At 40.0% G+C, this 19,121-nt stretch overlaps 1 protein-coding gene across 4 annotated transcripts in view; it reads right to left on the bottom strand.

Moving 5' to 3' along the window:
- LOC140453584 (UPF0500 protein C1orf216 homolog) overlaps nt 1-19,121 on the bottom strand; it is a 44,090-nt gene that overhangs the window by 12,986 nt on the left and 11,983 nt on the right. For 2 of the 4 annotated variants that reach the window (XM_072548392.1, XM_072548393.1), the window contains exons 3-4: nt 18,294-18,421; nt 9,923-12,812 (exon numbers count right to left, since the gene is read on the bottom strand). In XM_072548392.1, coding sequence (XP_072404493.1) covers nt 11,993-12,811 — 819 coding nt within the window. In that variant the 5' untranslated portion in view covers nt 12,812; nt 18,294-18,421 and the 3' untranslated portion in view covers nt 9,923-11,992. Of the gene's footprint in view, nt 1-9,922; nt 12,813-18,293; nt 18,422-19,121 lie in introns of those variants that run through there. The other 2 variants (XR_011952441.1, XR_011952442.1) reach the window with 1 other exon arrangement.

The raw sequence follows: 19,121 nt of genomic DNA, 5'->3' as shown, positions 1-19,121 counted from the left end.
AATTCAAGAAAAACATTTTTACCTCAGTGTGTGGTTAGTATCTGGAATGTACCTGCAGATGGAGGCAGATTCAATCATGGTTTTTAAAAGGTAACTGAATTAGAACTTGAAGAGAGAAAGTATCAGGTGAAAAGACAACTGAACTAAAGTAAGTGCTCCTACATGGAGCTGGTTTGACTTTGAAGGGCCAAATGGCCTCCTCTGTGCCTTAATCTTGCTATGATTCCATGTTACTTGGTGTGATATCTTACTTGAGAATGCCCTTGCATGGTGCCTCCAGATGGTATGTTAAAGGGACTGTGGAAATACAAGTTGCTGTTGATGAACATATCTTCTGTTTACAATGATAATGATTCACAATTCGTGATTCACTTTGAAAGCCTGAAGTGGAGCTCTATGGCTCATTCACAGTGTCACAAGGCCATATACAATGAAAATCTTTCAAATGAAAAACATGTCACTTTCTGCATGACATCAATGAACTAGTCAATAAACTCGACTGAAAGTAGGAAATACTCAATTCCATTTAAGAGGCATCAATTCTGTCAGTTCATTGTGAGGTCACAAGCATTGACCAGAGACCCATTTTCATCATTAATTTCCCATTGTACGAAGTTGGTATTTCACCTTGGGATTGTTTTCAGATCTTTTCGAAAGAGATTGAGTTGCTGAACAAACAGTCAACTGGGTTTTGCTGTTCAGACAATTAGCCGTTCCTCCCCACGAGTGATTCAAGTCAGTCTAAACCCAGTCTAAACTATTCCCATTGTTCAAGGCACAAAGCCCACCAATGAATGAAACTGGAGTTGACACAAGGAAGACCCTTTTTAAGCAGTGAGTGTTTCAAGTGTAGAACCCAGCAGTGTATTCAACACAAGGTCCAGATTGGAATCAATTTAAGATATTTGCCTCAAGTGTGTAAGCCTTATAGGAAAGGTTGCTAACTTAGAAAGGAATTTGCATTTCAATCCAAATTTCCTTCTTTTATTATGAGGAGGAAAACTTAAGGTGTACGTTGTCATGTACATCTTGAGTTACCCAAGTTACCAAACATATACAAGACTGCCTTCATGCATTAGCAACTCTTTGTTACACCACTGGAACCACTTTTTTCCATTTATTTCCATGCATAACATACATGAGCTTTCAAGTGTTTGTACCTGGTGACATACACAATAGGAATGTCAACTTTTTCTCCAACGTTTGAGGGTTAGAATGATGTCCTTTTTGATTTGCCTTCAAAAATGTCTCACATGTCTCTACTGTTCCAACTGCCGCCGAGACATTTACCGCCTCAACCTGTACACCCCCCTCCTCCACTCCAACCTCTCACCCTCACAATGCGCAGCCCTCCAATCCCTCTGCTCCAACCCCAACCTCACCGTCAAACTAGCGGACAAGGTGGTGGGGGGGGGGGGGGGCAGTGTTCATTTGGCACACTGACCTCTACACCACCAAAGCCAACTTGAAGACATTCCCACCTACTGCCCCATCGACCACGACCTCACCTCCCAACACCAAACCATCATCTCCCAGATCATACACAACCTCATCGCCTCAGGGAATCTCCCATCTACAGCTTCCAACCTCATAGGTCGGAAACCCTGCACCGCCCGGTTCTATCTCCCACCCAGGATCCACAAGCCTGACTACTCCAGCCGACCCATCATCTCAGCCTGCTCCTGCCCCAACAAATTCATCTCCACATACCTCGATACTATCCTATCCCACCTGGTCCAGGAACACCCCACATACATTCAGGACCCCACCACCCCATGGCCGAATACTTCAACTCCCTCTCCCACTCTGCCAAGGACAAGCAGGTCCTGGGCCTCCTCCACCGCCAAACCCTAACCACTTGATGCCTGGAGGAAGAACAGCTCATCTTCCACCTCGGGACCCTCCAACCCCACAGCATCAGTGTGGATTTCACCAGTTTCCTAATTTGATGGGCTGAATGGCCTGCTTCCACACTGTATGGATTCTCTTTTTTGAGAGTAGGATTCTTTCCTTAGCACTTACACTGACCTGGTAGGATCTATTATACCTGAGATGATTCTACTTTTAATTAAGTCATTTTTTTAGTTGCATAATTTCACAGGTTTCTATAAACTGAGTTAATGGCATTACACACTGATCAATAGACTCCTTTTCTGTTGGCCTACAATATTCAATACGTACTGTTCATAATTAACATTCACTTGGGGTTGAAAATGTGCTTTCAAAACTTTTAAAATCTCTGCCATATGTTTTTAAGGCTCTTCAAAGAGATTAGGTTTAATATACTTTGAAACAGTTTCTTCTAAACAATGGTGAAAGTTTAGTAATTTGAAACAGTTCTGGCTTGCTAAACAAGCCTGTTGCTATTACATAATTCTGCCACTGCGGAAGGAAGAAATTCCAATTTAGCTTCAAATCCTTTGTCATTTGAACAATAGGGGGAGAAGTGCAGCCATTTTCTCTTAACCAATGTTTTAAATGTTGGCTTTTTTGTTTTCTTTTTTTTTGTATGGCAGGTTACAGCTCCGTACATACCTGAGTCTCCAAATCAGTAGCTATGACTTCTTAGAGCTTTGCAATAGTCACCTCATTCTCACTTGTGACAGCACATTTCAAGTGTACTACAGCAGGATGTTCAATAAAATTGAAGTGAACTTAAAATGTCTGCCTACTGTATGGGCACCTCATCATTGAGGTCACATGGTTACAACACTATTTCAGTTTAATTCAAACAGAGAATGTATAAGATCTGAAATGTGTAAGATCTAGAATGTACTGTCTAAGAGTGTGGTAAAAGTAGATCTAATCATGACTTTCAAACGACAATAGAATAATTGACTGAAGAGAAAAAAATGCAGGACGAGAAGCAAAGGGCAATGGAGTGGAACCTGTTCAAAAGCTCATCAAGAGTACCAGCACAGAAATCATGAACTAAATGGATTCTTTCTATGCTGAAATCATTCTATGATTTTAAACATAAAAGCTCCTGAATATTAGCAAAATACAGCAACATCACAAGGGGTCACTTTCACAACCTTTCAACTTTGTGTTATATATCAGTTTTCTTACTGGACATCTGTAGCCATTCAACTCTGACTTCTCATATCAGTTTAATATCCTTGGTGTCTTTGTAATTCCTTACTCCAATAAAATGGGCCACTGAAAAATTGAAACAGGAGAATGAACAATTCAGGCTATTCCGAAAGGAATATTCACTGAAAAGATTTTGAATAGAGCTGAGCTTATGCTTCTGTTGTTTTCTTGCTATTCTCCATATTGCAAGATCATGCACGCATCGTCTGTAGATTGGCAAGTTGTAATATCCTGACCATATTGTCTCGTTAAGTGTGTCAGACTCCATCAGCTTCCAGGTACACTAACATTCTCAATTTAAAAAGTACCTTCAAGTGCTCAGAACTTATGAAATCAGCCACTTGCATGCATTCATTAATGTACCAAAAGTGCTAAGAATAAAAGGGGAATGAAAGCAGAAGAATGAAGGACAGTGTCTGTCCGTGGATACATTGCAAGCATTTTGTGCAGTGACTACATGGGTTCTGTTCCACAAACACAGTCATGAGGCATCTTTTGACAAATACATAGCACATGTGCTATTACAGTAAAAACATTGAAAACATTACAAAGTTTAAATATTTGTAACATATTTACAAGAGCAACTACTTTCTTGGAACATGGCCCTCGTGAATCAGACATGTAACGAGATGAATAATGAATGATTTAGGTATTTAGTTTAAAGACACAGCATATGCAAAGTACAGGGAGACCAATCAGCAACTGTAAACAGAAAAAAATGCATTTGAGGCATGATCCTTTATGAAAACTTAACTTTGCATAATGATTCTCGCTGCTTTGGAGATAATGATGATATTATGAAGAAGCTGCACAATGAGAACAGTGCAACATTAATTGAACTAGCATTTTAATACTGAACAACATATTTAGGTTTAGTTAAAAAAAAGCATCTTCAGTATGCAGATCACAGTTTAAGATTTGAAGGTTCACCAAATTTGTCCCTGGGATTGGGGGTGGGGATGGCGAGGGTGGGCGCAGTGGTGGTGGGGTTTTCCTCTGATGAAAGACTAAGTAAGTTGAATTTCTATTCTCTGGAGTTTAGAAGGAGGAGAGACAATTTCATTGAAACCTAAGATTCTGAAGGGGTTGATGCAGTAGATCTATTGGTCGGGGCTGTTTCTTAGTCAGAGGCTGATCATTTAGGATGGGCTAGGAGGGAAATTGCCTCACAAAAACGGTAGGGCTTTTTTTGAATCCTCTACTCCAGAGGGCTGTGAATGTTCTGTCATTGAATACATTAAAATTTCACTTTTTCAGGTGTTTGATTCCTCCAGGAATTGAGAGATATGGGAGCAGGGAGGAAAGAAGGGTCAAAGTCCAGGAACACCTATAATCACATTGAATAGCAGGGCAGTGCAACAGGCCTTACTTTATACTTCTGTTTTCTTCTTGTGCTCTTGTTAAGCGAACAAGTGTAATGCATTATTAACAAACTCAGTTACAAAATCAGGTGCCAGGACAATCTGAAGGAGTTGCAGTGGATTATGAACAGGTTAAGTGACTAATAGGAAAGCAGGATGTATTTCAAGTGATAATTGACTACAAAATGACAGCAGAGAGTTTAATCTTGTGTATCAGTTACAGAAAGTTAACTGCAGCAAGCAATTTGGAAAGCAACTGGGATGTTGGACTTTATTACAAAAGGATTGAAATAAAAACTGATGAGTCAAATTATGTTAGACCTCAGTGAGACAACACCTGAGAAGCTGTGAAATTTTGGTCACCTTACCTTAGGAAAGAAGTATTTACCTTAGAGGGAGTGCAATGAGCATTTACTACACTGATTCTGAGATTATAAGATTGTTTGATGAAGCACGATTGAATTGATTCAGCTGATACTCCCTTTGATTGAGATGAATGAGAATTGGCCTATAAAATTCTTAAGATAGAATTTACGGCATTAATGGTAGCTCCTAGAAAGAGTGTTCCTCTGATGGACAGTATAGATTTAGGGATCACAGTCACAGAGTAGGGGATTGACTATTTAAAACTGAGCTGAGAAGAAATTTCTGAATTCAAAGGAATATGGATATTTAGATTTCTTTACCCCAGAGAGCTGAGGATACCTGTTGAGAGTGTGTTGCTGGAAAAGCACAGCAGGCCAGACAGCATCCAAGAAAGAGGAGGAGAATCGACATTTCGGGCAAAAGCCCTTCATCAGAAATGTGGCTCGGAGCCTCGGGGATGGAGAGGTAAATGGGAGGGGATAGGGCTGGGGGGAAGGTAGCTGACAGTGCAATAGGTAGATGGAGGTGGGGTAAAGATGATAGGTCGGAGGGGAGGGTGGAGCAGATAGATGGGAAGGAAGATTGACAGGTCAGACAGGTCATGAGGGCGGTGCTGAGCTGGAAGGTTGGAACTGGGGTAAGGTGGGGGGAGGGGAAATGAGGAAACTGGTGAAGTCCACATTGAGGTCCTGAGGCGGAAGATAAGGTGTTTTTCCTCCAGGCATCGTAAGGCACAATACACATGGACTTTGGACCACATTCAGACCAACCCAGTTTGGACCTGAACAGGATACCCAGTACCCGCTATAAACTCCACCCCGAGGCTTCCAGCCTCATTCCTGATGAAGGGATCTGGCCTGAAATGTTGATTTTCCTGCTCCTCGGATGCTGCCTGACCTGCTGTGCTTTTCCAACAATACACTCTCGACTCTGATCTCAAGCATCTGCAGACCTCACTGTCTCCTAACTGAGGATACTCGATTGCTGGAATATCCTAAAGGGACTATTCAAAAGTTTCTCTCTGAGGAAATATAGGACAAGGTGGGAAAGTAAGCAGATCACCCCGATTGCATGAAACAACAATTTAGGCCTACAATTGCTCTTTTTTTGTTCTTCAGCAGGGGCTCCAAGGAATGAGAAGTACTGAGTGGGAAGGGTATAGGGAAAGAATTCCAGAATTTAGGGCCAAAATAGCTGAAAGCACTACTTATTCTATGACATAGATTAGTGCTCTGACACTGGCTGTTGATTGCACTCAGTAACTTTAAACTAACAACTGTAAATCTTTTAATGTTCATTAGCCCATATATACCAATATGAAGCACATACAAGTAAATCACCTTTATCCAGTGGTTTGCATTTAAACCCTTTGCTGGGATACATAATAGTTTTATAATTTGACTGTAATTGGAATTTGGTCAAATTGAGATAATGTAATAGATCAGTCTTCTTGAATCAATTCAAACTTTGAAAATAAATTATTGTCCATTCTTTACAGGTTTGTACAGATAATTCCAGAGACCAGCTTTTGAACAATTCATTATCTGTACTATCTGCTTTAGTGGGCAGAAGTTAAGCTGTATTTTAAAACTTTTATTCATAAAATGTTGAAAACAGAGGGAAGTAAGATAATCAACATGCTCCATTTTTCTGCCTTTATATTCTATGTTTTGGTTTATTTTTTTCTGTGTTTTAAGATAGCACCAATGAGTGGAGACATTATACAACGGTTTTCACTGTATTTTGTAACAAGATGACACATAACAATAAATAAATCAAATCAACATGTTCATTGATGGAACAAATACCAAATAGCATACTGTCTAGCTGGTCTAATTGCTGCATTATCAACCAGTGGGACTGAAGTCAAATACAAACTTTGATAAGTATTTCTTACTTGGCAACTCTTACAACAAGTTTTGTTTTTTGCCTGGACTACTTCTCAAACACTGGACAGATTAATTTTAAAGGAGAGAGAAATAATTGCCAAGACTAATTCAAAACATGAGAGGTGCACCTCTAGTGATGGTGAAAGGATTGACATTATAGCATCACAATTCTGTTGATTATTCTAGTCAAAAAGTGTGGCGCTGGAAAAGCACAGCAGGTCAGGCAACATCCGAGGAGCAGGAGAGTCGACATTTTGAGCATGAGCCCTTCATCAGGAATGTGGGCAGGGAAGGGGGCTGAGAGATAAATAGGAGGGTGGAGGTGGGGCTGGGGAAAGGTAACTGGGAAGGCGATAGGTGGGGGGTGACGGTGATGGGTTGGAGGGGAGGGTGGGATGGAGTGGTGGGAAGGAAGACGGACAGGTGGGACAGTTCAAGAGGTCAGTGCTGAGTTGGAGGGTTGGATCTGGGATGACATGGTGGGACAGGAGATGAGGAAACTGGTGAAATCAACATTGATGCCATGTGGTTGGAGGGTCCCAAGGCAGAGGTTGAAGCATTCTTCCTCCAGGCATCAGGCAGCTTGGATTTGGTGATGGAAGAGGCCCAGGACCTGCATGTCCTTGGCAGAGTGAGAGGGGGAGTTGAAGTGGTCAGCCATGGGATGGTGGGGTTGTTTGGTGCGTGTGTCCCAGGGGTGTTCTCTGAATCATTCCATAAGTTGGCATCCTGTCTCCCCAACGTAGAGGAGACCATATTGAGAGCAATGGACACAGTAGCAGAGGTGTTTGTGCATGAAAATCTCTGCCGGATATGAAAGGATCCTTTGGGCCCTTGGACAGAGGTGGGTGGGGGGAGGAGAGGTGAGGAGGAAGGTGTGGATGCTGCTTTTATAACTTTTCCCACAGTGAGGGAAGATGCCAGGAGTGGACGGTGGGTTGGTGGAGGATGTGGACCCAATGAAGCAGGTGTGGAGGAATGGTCTGAGGAATGCTGATTGGGGCAAGGAGGGAAATATATCTCTGGTGGTGGGTGGCAGAAGTGGCAGAGGATGATGCAATGTATCCGGATATTGTGGGGTGGAAGTTCAGGACCAGGGAGTTTCTAGCCTTGTTGCAGTTGGTGGTGTGGGGTTCCAGGGCGGAGGTGCAGGAAGGGGAGGAGATGCGCCAGAGCGCATCGTTGATCATGTGGGAGGGGAAATTGCAGTCCTTGAAATAGGTCGCCTGGTCAGGTCCACATTATGATGGTCTGAATGTAGTCTTGAGTCCATACGGGATAAGTTGGTTGTTAGGCAGATGCTGAGGAAGGAGATGTGGCTATGTTTGCGAGTCTGCTTCAGCACGTGGCCGAAGAGCTTCAGGGCAGAGGAGACAACCTGGGGGGAGCAGTGAGAGACAGACTCGTTGAGATCCTTGTAGAGAGAGGAGAACTTCTTCAAGGTGGGCATCCTTGGAAGAGGCTTCACAGCAAGTTTACCGCAACTAAGAGAAAGTGAGGACTGCAGGGGCTGGAGATCAGAGTTTAGATTAGATTACTTACAGTGTGGAAACAGGCCCTTCGGCCCAACAAGTCCACACCGCCCCGCCGAAGCGCAACCCACCCATACCCCTACATCTACCCCTTACCTACACTACGGGCAATTTAGGATGTCCAATTCACCTGACCTGCACATCTTTGGATTGTGGGAGGAAACCGGAGCACCCGGAGAAAACCCATGCAGACACGGGGAGAACGTGCAAACTCCACACAGTCAGTCGCCTGAGGCAGGAATTGAACCCAGGTCTCTGGCGCTGTGAGGCAGCAGTGATAAGCACTGTGCCACCATGCCGCCCATGTTGAAACATGTGGCACTGGAAAAGCACAGCAGGTCAGGCAGCATCCGAGGAGCAGGAGAATTGATGTTTTTGGGCATGAGCCCTTCATCAGGAAGGGGGAGTGGGGGGGACTGGGATGGTGGTTGAGACAAAAAGAAGAGGGTGGGGCTGGGGGTGAAGGTAGCTGGGAAGGCCTCAAAGGATCCTTCAACATCTGCAGAGATTTTCCTGCACATCCAAACACCTCATCTACTGTGTCCGTTGCTCTCGATATGGTCTCCTGTACATTGGGGAGACAGGACGCCAACTCACGGAATGTTTCAGAGAACATGACTGGGATCCACATACTAAATAACCCCACTGCCCTGTGGCCGATCACTTCAACTCACCTTCCCACTCTGCAAAGGACATGCACGTCCTGGGCCTCCTCCACCGCCAAATCCAAACCACCTGATGCCTGGAGGAAGAATGCCTCATCTTCTTGGGACCCTCCAATCACATGGTAATGTTGATTTCACCAGTTTCCTCATCTCGCCCCTCCCCCCACCTCATCCCAGATCCAACCCGGCACTGACCTCTTGAACTGGCCGACCTGTCCATTTTCCTTCTCACCTATCCACTCCACCCACCTCTCCAACATACCACCATCATCCCCCACCTGCATCTACCTATCACCTTGCCAGCTACCTTCCCATCCCCAGCCCCAGACCCACCTCCACTCTCCTCTTTATCTCTCAGCCACCTTCTCCGTTCCCATCCCCATTCCTGATGAAGGGCAGATTCTCCTACTCCTCTCATACTGCCTGACCTGCTGTGCTTTTCCAGCACCACACTTTCCGGCTCTGATCTCCAGTATCTGCAGTTCTCACTTTCTCCCTATTGATTATCCCAGCCCATTCTGAAGACTGGACTATTAAAGAATAGTGAGAATGGGTGATACAAAAAGATGGAGCATGTTATTATTTTAAAAAATAGGACTTTACATCAATAAAGGCTTTTTCTTCAATTTACAAAGTCATTCCTTTGCCTTTTGCCATCCACTCACATGTTCAGCTAAGTTTTGCAAGCAACAGGTTAACTGAAAAAAAACATCAGTTTAATTGTTTGCAAATTATTTTGTAGATGTTTGGAATAGTTTTAAATTTTGTAACAATTAAACAGTAAAATATTGCTGGTGTCACATTTAATATTTCCAATGATATGGATCCAAGACAACTCTTTCAATAAAGTTTGTGATTCCAATTTTTAAAATAATTGGCAACTGCATTATAATGTTACCATATTTCATCAAAATCTGTCATGGTATCCTTGATATTAACAAATTCCTTCTGGGTTAATTAAAATACTGGAGACTAATTTTAATAAATAACTGATTTATTTTAAATACTGACAAATTTCGAGCAAAATGTCATTTTGGTTGGTGCTCGACATTGATTTTTTTGATTTTATATGTATGTGTACATATATACAAACAGATATATGTTGTTGCAGTACATAAAAATGGACCATGCTGCATTTTTATCATATTACAAATTGCACCTCAGGAATTTTGATTAAACACATGATCTCAGTGATAAGTGTCAGGAAAACATTTACAATTAAATTTCTGCAAATATTTGTTAACAAAGCTTTATATTGAAAAAAATTGGTAATACAGAATTGTTTTTCCTCTCAGGTTGTTTATAATAAGCATGGTCCTCGCTATTTTACAGAGTAGCCATGTCTACATGATTTGTACAAATACTTTAAACAAGCCAAAAGAAAAGTTCCAAGTTTGCAAAGGGCCAGGGCAGCCCAATTCCTGCTGTGTGAAAGAAGGCTGCCACAATTTCAGCAATTAATATTCAACCAGTAGTACAGCTTGTGCGGGCCATTTTCAGTACACTGAGCTCTCTTATAAAAACGTACATGACAATCTCAAATTTAAAAAAAAAGTGAACTGGAGAAACTCAGCAGGTCTGGCAGCATCTTTGGAGACAAAAACAGAGTTAGTGTTTTAAGTCTGAACTGACTCTTCCTGAGAACTCTCTTTCTTTCTCCCCAGAAACTGCCAGACCTACTGGCTTTCTCCGGCACTTTCCGTTTTTAATTCAGATTTCTAGTATCTGCAGTGTTTTGCTTTTAGATGATGTATTGTTCACTTTAGCTGCCCTGTGTAATGAGTCAGCCAATACTGTTTGTGTTGTACAGCACAGTCAATTTACAATTTCACTCTGAATAATGGATCTCATGAAACACTTGAGATGCAGCAGTACTTCCATATGTTAATTTTGAAATACAGTGCTATCATTTTTGTCAGAAGTCGAGAATTTGAATGTGTTTTCTTGAAGGCTGAGGTGCAGTCATTTGAACAGAGTGCTATTTATTTGCATAAACATATAAATCTTAAATGAAGGCTATTAGAAGTTCTGCATCAAAAAAAAAGTTTGATTTATTTCAGCCTAAATAGATAATATGGACAAAGAAATACTTTATACATCAGCACATTTTTCTTTAATTCCGTTTAATGACAATCTATATTTTTAAAAAAATGTTTAACTAATAAAAAGTATCTCTATATTTTAGACACAAAAGATATTGAGCACAGATATGGTTTTATAAATATAAGTTGTATCTAAATCTAATAATCTGGTTAATAAAGTCAACGAGAACTGTTTAGAGCCAGGATTCATAGCAGGGTCTCGCATGCCAATATCAGACATCAGTCAACACCCATACTTCCTTGTATGATCCCCCTATTATTCTCATAGAGCAAAGAACATTTCTTATGTACATTTCTAATTTCTAATTTATTAAATTAGCCACTTCAGCTTGTTAAATGTATTCTATGTCAAACTTAGCAGAAACGAATACCTGTCACTTTGGGTTAATACTTGAAACGGAAAAATCTAAAATAATATACTATAATTGAACAATGTTGTCACATGGTAAAACAAACAGAACTTTCCTGACCAGAGTTGATTACACAAGAAAGAAACAAAATGACTCTCAGTGTAAGGAAATGACTAATCTCAATATAGACCAAGTGATGACCATAACACATTATTTTATTGCATGTGATGGGTAACAAAATTAATCCTTTATCTTCACATTAAAATGATTTCATTTTGCCTTCTCAGATACAATCATCCTCAGAATTAGTGGGTGCAGTGGGGATAGGAGTTTGCTGGCAGTTAAAAAAAAACTGCAAGAAAGTAGAGAAGGAATCTATCCATTGCTCACTGTCAAAAACAAAATTTAAAAAGTGCTTCTAATCTTAAATATCCACATTTTGAAGATATATTAATATTGTGCTTTGAAGCACATCAGCAAAGTTTGGCTTACTATTAAATCTGATCAGCAATTGGTGTACCTACAATGAAAAATGGAAATGGCATTTTCTGATGCATTTATAGACATAAGTTGCTGCTTTCCAATTTTTTGTCTCACCCAAAATGTTGAGTTTGGCACATCAAATTCTCCGATGCTATGGCGAGATGACGCCTTGCTTAATGAATTTGAGCAGTTCCTTGCGGTTGTTCAAGATGGTGTCGTAACTCTCCTGCAGCCGGTTTTGATGGTCCATTACTTTCTGCTGAAGATTGCGGATCCAACGCAGCAGGGCCAGCCGTCGGTACATGATCACCTGGGTCTGATGCTTTTCTTTCTCTTGCTCTTTGAACCTTTGCTTCTCTTGAAGACTCTGGACTGCCTCAAGTATTGAGGGCAGTAGGGAATCAGCAGCTGAAATTCCTGACACATTTTCATTCTCGGTTGGTGCAGCTTGCTGCCATAGATCAAGGTTATCACTGTTTACTGTTCCACTGGCCTCCCAGATGCTTCCTTCGACACTGTCTGGACTTTCAATACTCAGGCAGCTGCTGGAATAGCCATTGTCATCTGAAGGAGAAATAGCAAAGTCTTCACAATCCTTAACTGTGCCTGACCTGCTGGTATGGCCCATCTCAGCTCCTTCTGGTGGAACTCGGACATTTTCTATAGTGATTGGTCTTCTGCTCAATTCTAAATTTGGAGATCCTTTCATGGGAAAACAATTGCTCATCTCTTTCTCCACTTGTAAAACTGGTTCACCTTTTAGGTTGAGGCTGAATGTGGTCCCATCAGAGTGAAGCTGGCCAAGGTTTTCATTTGTGTCATATACCTCGTCCATAATGTTACAATTCTTGTCTGGTTTGACTTCTGTAGCACAAATGGCTTGGTTTCTGATTTGATGGTCCAGTGTCCCATTGCAAAACAGAGAGTTTGAAGAAATTTCATGCGTGTTCAACTGCTCAACTGCAAACATTCTGATTTACGAAAGGTGAAAAATAATAATGACGGAAAGAACAATAAAAATGTTACATAACAAACTTACTTCAATTTACAGTAATATTTTGTAACATAGCAAGCTATTGAAAATAAGACCAATTTTCCCTACAAAATAGGAATAAATGTAGGCCATTTGACCCCTCAAGCCTGCTCTGCCATTCAATTAGTATCATGGCTGATCTGATATTCCTTACGTTCGCTTACCTGCCCTTTTCCCGTAACCCTTGATTCCCCTAATGATCCAGTATCAATCCATCTCAGCCTTAAAATATACACGGGGACTCTGCCCACAGCTATCTCTGGCAAGGTGTTCCAAAGACTCAAACCCCTCAGAGTAGAAATTGCTCCTCATCTCAATCTTTAATTGATGCCCCTTTATTTTGAGACTACGCCCTCTTGTCCTCGACTCTCCCATGAGGGGAAACATCCTTTCAGCATTTACCGCCAGCCCCTTAAGAATTCTATTTGTTTCAATGAGATTGCCTCTCATTCTTCTAAATACCAATTAGTAAAGTCCCAACCTGTTTAGCCTTTGCTTGTAAATTAATCCCTCTCCACCAGGGATCATCCTAGTGAATCTTCTCTGAACTGCCTTCAATGAACTGATATCCTTCTTTAAATAAGGCGACCAAAACTGCTCACAGTGCTCCAGATATGGTCTCACCAATACTTTGGGTAGTTGCAGTAAAATTTCCCTACTTGTATACTCTAACCCCCTTAAATTAAAGGCCAATATTCCATTATCCTTCTGATTATCTGCTGAATCTGTGTGCTATGGCCTTCTGTATTTCATGCATAACTACTCCTAAGTCCCTTTGTCTTGCAACTTTCTGCAATTTTTCTCTATTTAATATTCTAAAATGAGTAATTTCACATTTGCTCACATTATAATGCATTTGCTAATATTTTGCCCACTTAACTGGTTAATCTCTCTCTTAATTGCTGTTTGCATCCTTCGGACAACTTGCCTTTCCACCTGTTTTTGTCACCATTTTGGCTACATTATGTTAACTTCCTTCTTCCAAGTCATTCATAGATATTGTAGACAGTTGTAGTCCCAACATTGATCCCTGTGGAACTATGTTGGTCGTGGATGGCCAACCTGAGAAAGAACCCCCTTATCCCCACTATTTCCTGTCCATGAGCCAATTCTCTATCCGTGCCAAGATACGACCTCCAACATGGTGGGCTCTTACCTTATGACAATTTTTTTGTGAGGTAACTTGTGTGCCTTTTGGAAGTCCAAATATAACACATCTACTGGCTCTCACCGTCACTCTAGTTGAGTCAGTCCCAATTTCCCTTTAACGCAGCCATTCTTACTCAGTTTGACTTTCCAAATGTTCCACTATTGCATCCTGTATAATTGATTCCAATACTTTTTCAACAATAGATGTCAAGCTAAATGACATATAGTTATCCACTGTTTGTCTCCCTCCCTTTTTGAAATAGGGGTGTCACATTCATAGTTTTCCAATCCTCTGGGATTTCTCCTGAATCTAACAAATTTTGGAAAATTGTAACCAATACATCCAATTTCTCTGTAGCTCCTTATTTTATGATCCTAGGATGCAAGCCATCAAGGCTGGGAGCTAGGGGTGAGATATCTTATGCGCCTTCAACCCCATTAGTTTGTCTACAACAACTTCTCTAGAGATGGTAATGGCACTTAAATCCTACCCAGTATTCTTTAGTATTAATGGAATGTTCAAAGCATTTCCTACCGTAAAGACTGATGGAAAATATCTACTTAACTCCTCTGCCATTTGCATGTTCCCCGAAACCAGATTCATTTTCTATGGAATCTATATTCACTTTGACCGGTCTCTTTCTTTTTATATTTTTACAAAAAAGCGGTTACTGTCAGTTTTTATATTCGTCCATAGTTTGCTTCATAGTTATTTTCTATATTTTTATTATCTTTTTAATCCTCCTTTGCTGAATTCTAAACGTATCCCATTCTTCAGGGCTATTACTGAATTTGGCCTCCTTATATGCTTTTTCTTTCAACTTAATATTCTCTTTCACTTCTTTGGTTAGCCATGATTGGTTTAGTCCTCTCTTAGAATCTTACCTCCTTACTGGGATGTTAAAAGATTGTTGACTTAACAAAGAGGAACTAAAAGTCACATTAGAATAGCATACAGTATGACCATAAAATGTTCCGAAGCACTTTTAACCAATGAAATGTCCTTGTTTTGTGTTTCATATTGTCACGTAGAGGATCATGACTTAAAGTATTATATTTTCATTTGCGAGTTGGGTCACCTTAATAGCTCAGAACTCATCGCTGACCAGGACATATCCTATTTAAACCATATACGCGTGAACAAATAAATGTTCAAAAACTGCAGAGGCAAAATGAACTATCTAGTTCTTAACTGAGTGTGGCCTACTGAAGCAACTGACCTTTATTTTGTAATGTTGTAGGAGGACCCCACTGTCTAAATGAGAATAACACTACTGTTTGGCAAACCCTGGATGACCTGGACATGGTTTCCTCATCTACAAAAAAGTCTTTGACAAAATTCAGCAGAAATACACTAATTAGCATAAAGTAATTAGATTTTAGATGGAGATTTGACATTGGATAAGAAAAAGGATTAGACACAGCAAGTAGATGTTAGAGGAAGGGGTGGGGAAGGGAGTGCTGAGTGAAATGCACCAACGTTTAATGCTAAGACTCTCACTAGAGAGATTGTGGCCTAGCCAAAGTGCCATTCAAGTTAAGCCTGTCTTTCCTTAACTGTTTGGCTATTCTGGACTCAGATCCAAGCACACTGGACAAATTTACAGCCAATATGAAACTGCCAATATAGGACTCATCTGATGAAAGAGCAGCACTCTGAAAGCTTGTGATTTCAAATAAACCTGTTGGACTATAACCTGGTATCTTATGACTTCTGACCTTGAATATAAAACTGAGAAGTGCAACTAATCTCTGAAAGAAGCCTAGGAATTACAAAATTAATAAGGCAAACATGCAAGTGGGTGGACCAATGCCAATCACAACTTAAAATGAAGCACCTTAAAATGCTACACAGCAGAAAAAAAAAGGACAATAAAATTCAGCAGGCTGACCTGCTGAGTTTTTCCAGCAATTTCTGGTTTTGTTTCTAATGTCCTCGTGAAAGTTGGCTATCAGATATTCACACAATATTTCAAATATGGGCTTGGCATTGAATTATTTTAGATTAAAACACATCTCTATTGTTCTTTTATGGTGTTCAAAACTTCATCCCAGTGCTTGATTAATCTCGACAGTGTTACAATGATTATTCATTTTTATTATAAGTGGTCATTAATTATATTCAAATGTTCCTATACTGTCAACAACACCCATTTACTATGTAGATTTCAAACTTACTACAATTGACATTATATATAATAAACTAGGAGAAAGTGAGGACTACAGATGCTGGAGATCAGAGCCGATGAGTGTGGTGCTGGAAAATTACAGCCAGTCAGCCAGCACCTGAGGAGCAGGAGAATCAATGTTTCCGGTATATGCCCAAAACCTCAATTCTCCTGCTCCTCGGACACTGCCTGACTGGCTGTGCTTTTCCAGCACCACAGTCTTCGATTATGTACAACAAATTCCATTTAGAATTCTAAATCTGCATATTCATCTCAGGTTTGGCTCTGTATCATTGAATTCCATTAATATTCCCAGTGATGGTCACCCGACTGCAGTTTGATGTATCAGCAAATTTATGAATGTTATTGGAAGTGCCCTCTAACATATTATTAGCTGGGTAATCTGTAAGGAAGCAATAGCAGACTGTTCTTGCACTCCTAAGTACTCCAAGTGCCTTCTGTCTGTTGCAAGAGCAATGTTCAATTCAGCCAATTCATTTTTAATTTATTCCATGTGCATTGATAAAATCCTCAAATTAACCTTAGAAAATCCATGTGCACTCTCTTAATGGCCTCATCTTTTAATTTAATTATCTTAGAGAAAGGAAAAGTCAGACTTCAAACACTGTTTTAAATGAACACTGATCCCATCCTCTTAATGTGTTGGAGGTTTTCCATATTACTCCTTTTGACTAACTGGATTATAATTTCTTGATTTTCATGGCTCTCCTTTTAGAATGAGTTCGCCAGCTCCACCTGTGCCCCAGCCAGGTTACAATCTGGACAAGAATACAAAATTCTGCCATTTATATTATCTTGTTCTAAATAGCTGGAATCTAAAATGGAATTATTGTTAGATACAAGAGTGGAAGACAGACATGAGAAAGGAAAACATTCTTAGATAAAGCTACTTTAATTCTGGGTAGTACTCCAAAAACATTAGTGGATGTGGGATTTTGTCAAGTGGACATGCAATTTCTGTAAACGTGCCATAATAAAAAGCACCTTCTTTTCAATATATAACAGCTACTAACCATTATTCTATTGGGTGAAAACTAACAGTCCACTTTTTGCTTGCTTTGATATTTCAAAAGAAATTCCAATGCATAAATGAAGTTCCGCAATTCTTTCAGTCTTCAGTTTTGTTCAAGCTCCATGTCACATGTGACTCACATTCCTAGATGAAAATTCGTCTTTTGAAAGACTGACAGTGTATCAAGGACAAAAGATGTGGTTGATTTGTCCAAAATGAACAGTTACCCTACAGGGAGCTGTAAAAAAATAAACGTTTGGAAAAGGAGTATATTGACGTATTTGTGGGATGGTCTAGCGTTCTCAGAAGAGAGATCTCAGCAAACTACTCTTCCATAGGTCACTTATTTGTAAGTGAGCATGTCTGGAATTCATTTAAAATGTGTCAGTATGCAGAGATTCTGTTTAATGTCTCAGATAATCACAGCATCCCAAGATTATAGTCGAAGCAAAATAGGTTAGTTCTCTTGATGTACTGGTCAACATTTAATATTAACAACTGCACAATAAACAAATTTCTAGGTCATTCATCTTGTATACCATTTGGGGACCATGTAAAAATAGTAGATGCTGTGTTTCCTTAGATTGTAAAAGGTAGTACATTTATTTTGTCTGACTGGTTTTAAAACAGCTGAATACATCCTGAGTTTGTGAAAGGAAGTATATCAATGAAAGATCTTTCTTTTGGTTTGATTACAGTTTTGCCTCTGTACAATGTAATGATGCACCCCACTCTCCCAAAGTGGTAGACGACAATGTGTGGTTCACATGATGACCATATTCAGGGTTTTTTACTTGGTTGTACCTAGCTGGTTTAAATCTACATCAGGCAGAGAATAAAATGCAGACTTCAGCTCCTGTTGAACTCTACCCATGAAAGTAAAAACAAGTGAGTTATACAAGTAAAGGCATTGGAAAGGAGTGCAGTTATTAAGACTTTCAAAAATAATAAACAGTTCATTCAGTTAGAGAATTTATTACGAAATAGAACTCTCATTATTTTTAAGTGTCATGAAATATTTTAATAGAAGTGTCATTTAATTCCTTGTACAAGCATTGCCAGCACGCACCTGCACACTATGACGATCAAATTATTGCCCAAAGATATGACCTGCCTTTCAGGTAATTCAAGCCACTGCTTTCAGCTCGGAGGGTAGTATAGAATGAGCTTTCACTGATCCGTCAACTGATGTATTTTCTGCTTCCAATAGACAAAGGAAAATACAGTTAAAAAAATGTTAAATAAGATCCATTGAGCACAACATGACATTAGGTTCCTTGTGGCCTGATATACCATGTAAGAGTGTTTGTTTTACTTAAGGCCCAGTGACACACCATAGTAATAGGATGTTTCAGTAGGCATCAGCACACACTGCTTTTAAAGCCAATTCAACCTTAAGGATAAAATTAATATATCACTTGCAGAAACCTATAACAGTTGCGACAAGTTGGCCAAGGCTAAATGAAATACCACACATTTTTGGGATACTGAATACATGTCTTTTATTGTTCACAGGATATCCAAGCAGTTTGATTGTCAATATTTTTTATTTCTTGCCAGATGAGCACCAATTGGAAGACAACAAAATAGAAGATATAAAATAGTGGCGTCTGAATAAGTGATTAAAATTCTCACGTCGATTTTTGAATATTCTGTGTCTGCTCCTGAATTGGGACATTTAACTTGGGGTATGTCTGTGGTTTCAAAAGAAACATTTTTACATAGAAGAAATTAATGCAAATATCAGTTTTTAAATCAATATTTGTATAGTTTTAACAATTTTCTGAAAAAGCCATCCAAAGTGAAGGAGCATTACCAAATGACTTATGTTCTGTACTGCTAGGCTTCACTTAGGTCAGAACCATTCAATGTTTTATTTGTCTTCACTTTTATTAAC

The sequence above is a fragment of the Chiloscyllium punctatum genome, chromosome 27 (genome assembly GCF_047496795.1).
Source record: "Chiloscyllium punctatum isolate Juve2018m chromosome 27, sChiPun1.3, whole genome shotgun sequence".
NCBI classification, from domain to species: Eukaryota; Metazoa; Chordata; class Chondrichthyes; order Orectolobiformes; family Hemiscylliidae; genus Chiloscyllium; species Chiloscyllium punctatum.
This window is presented reverse-complemented; position numbering and strand designations above follow the sequence as displayed.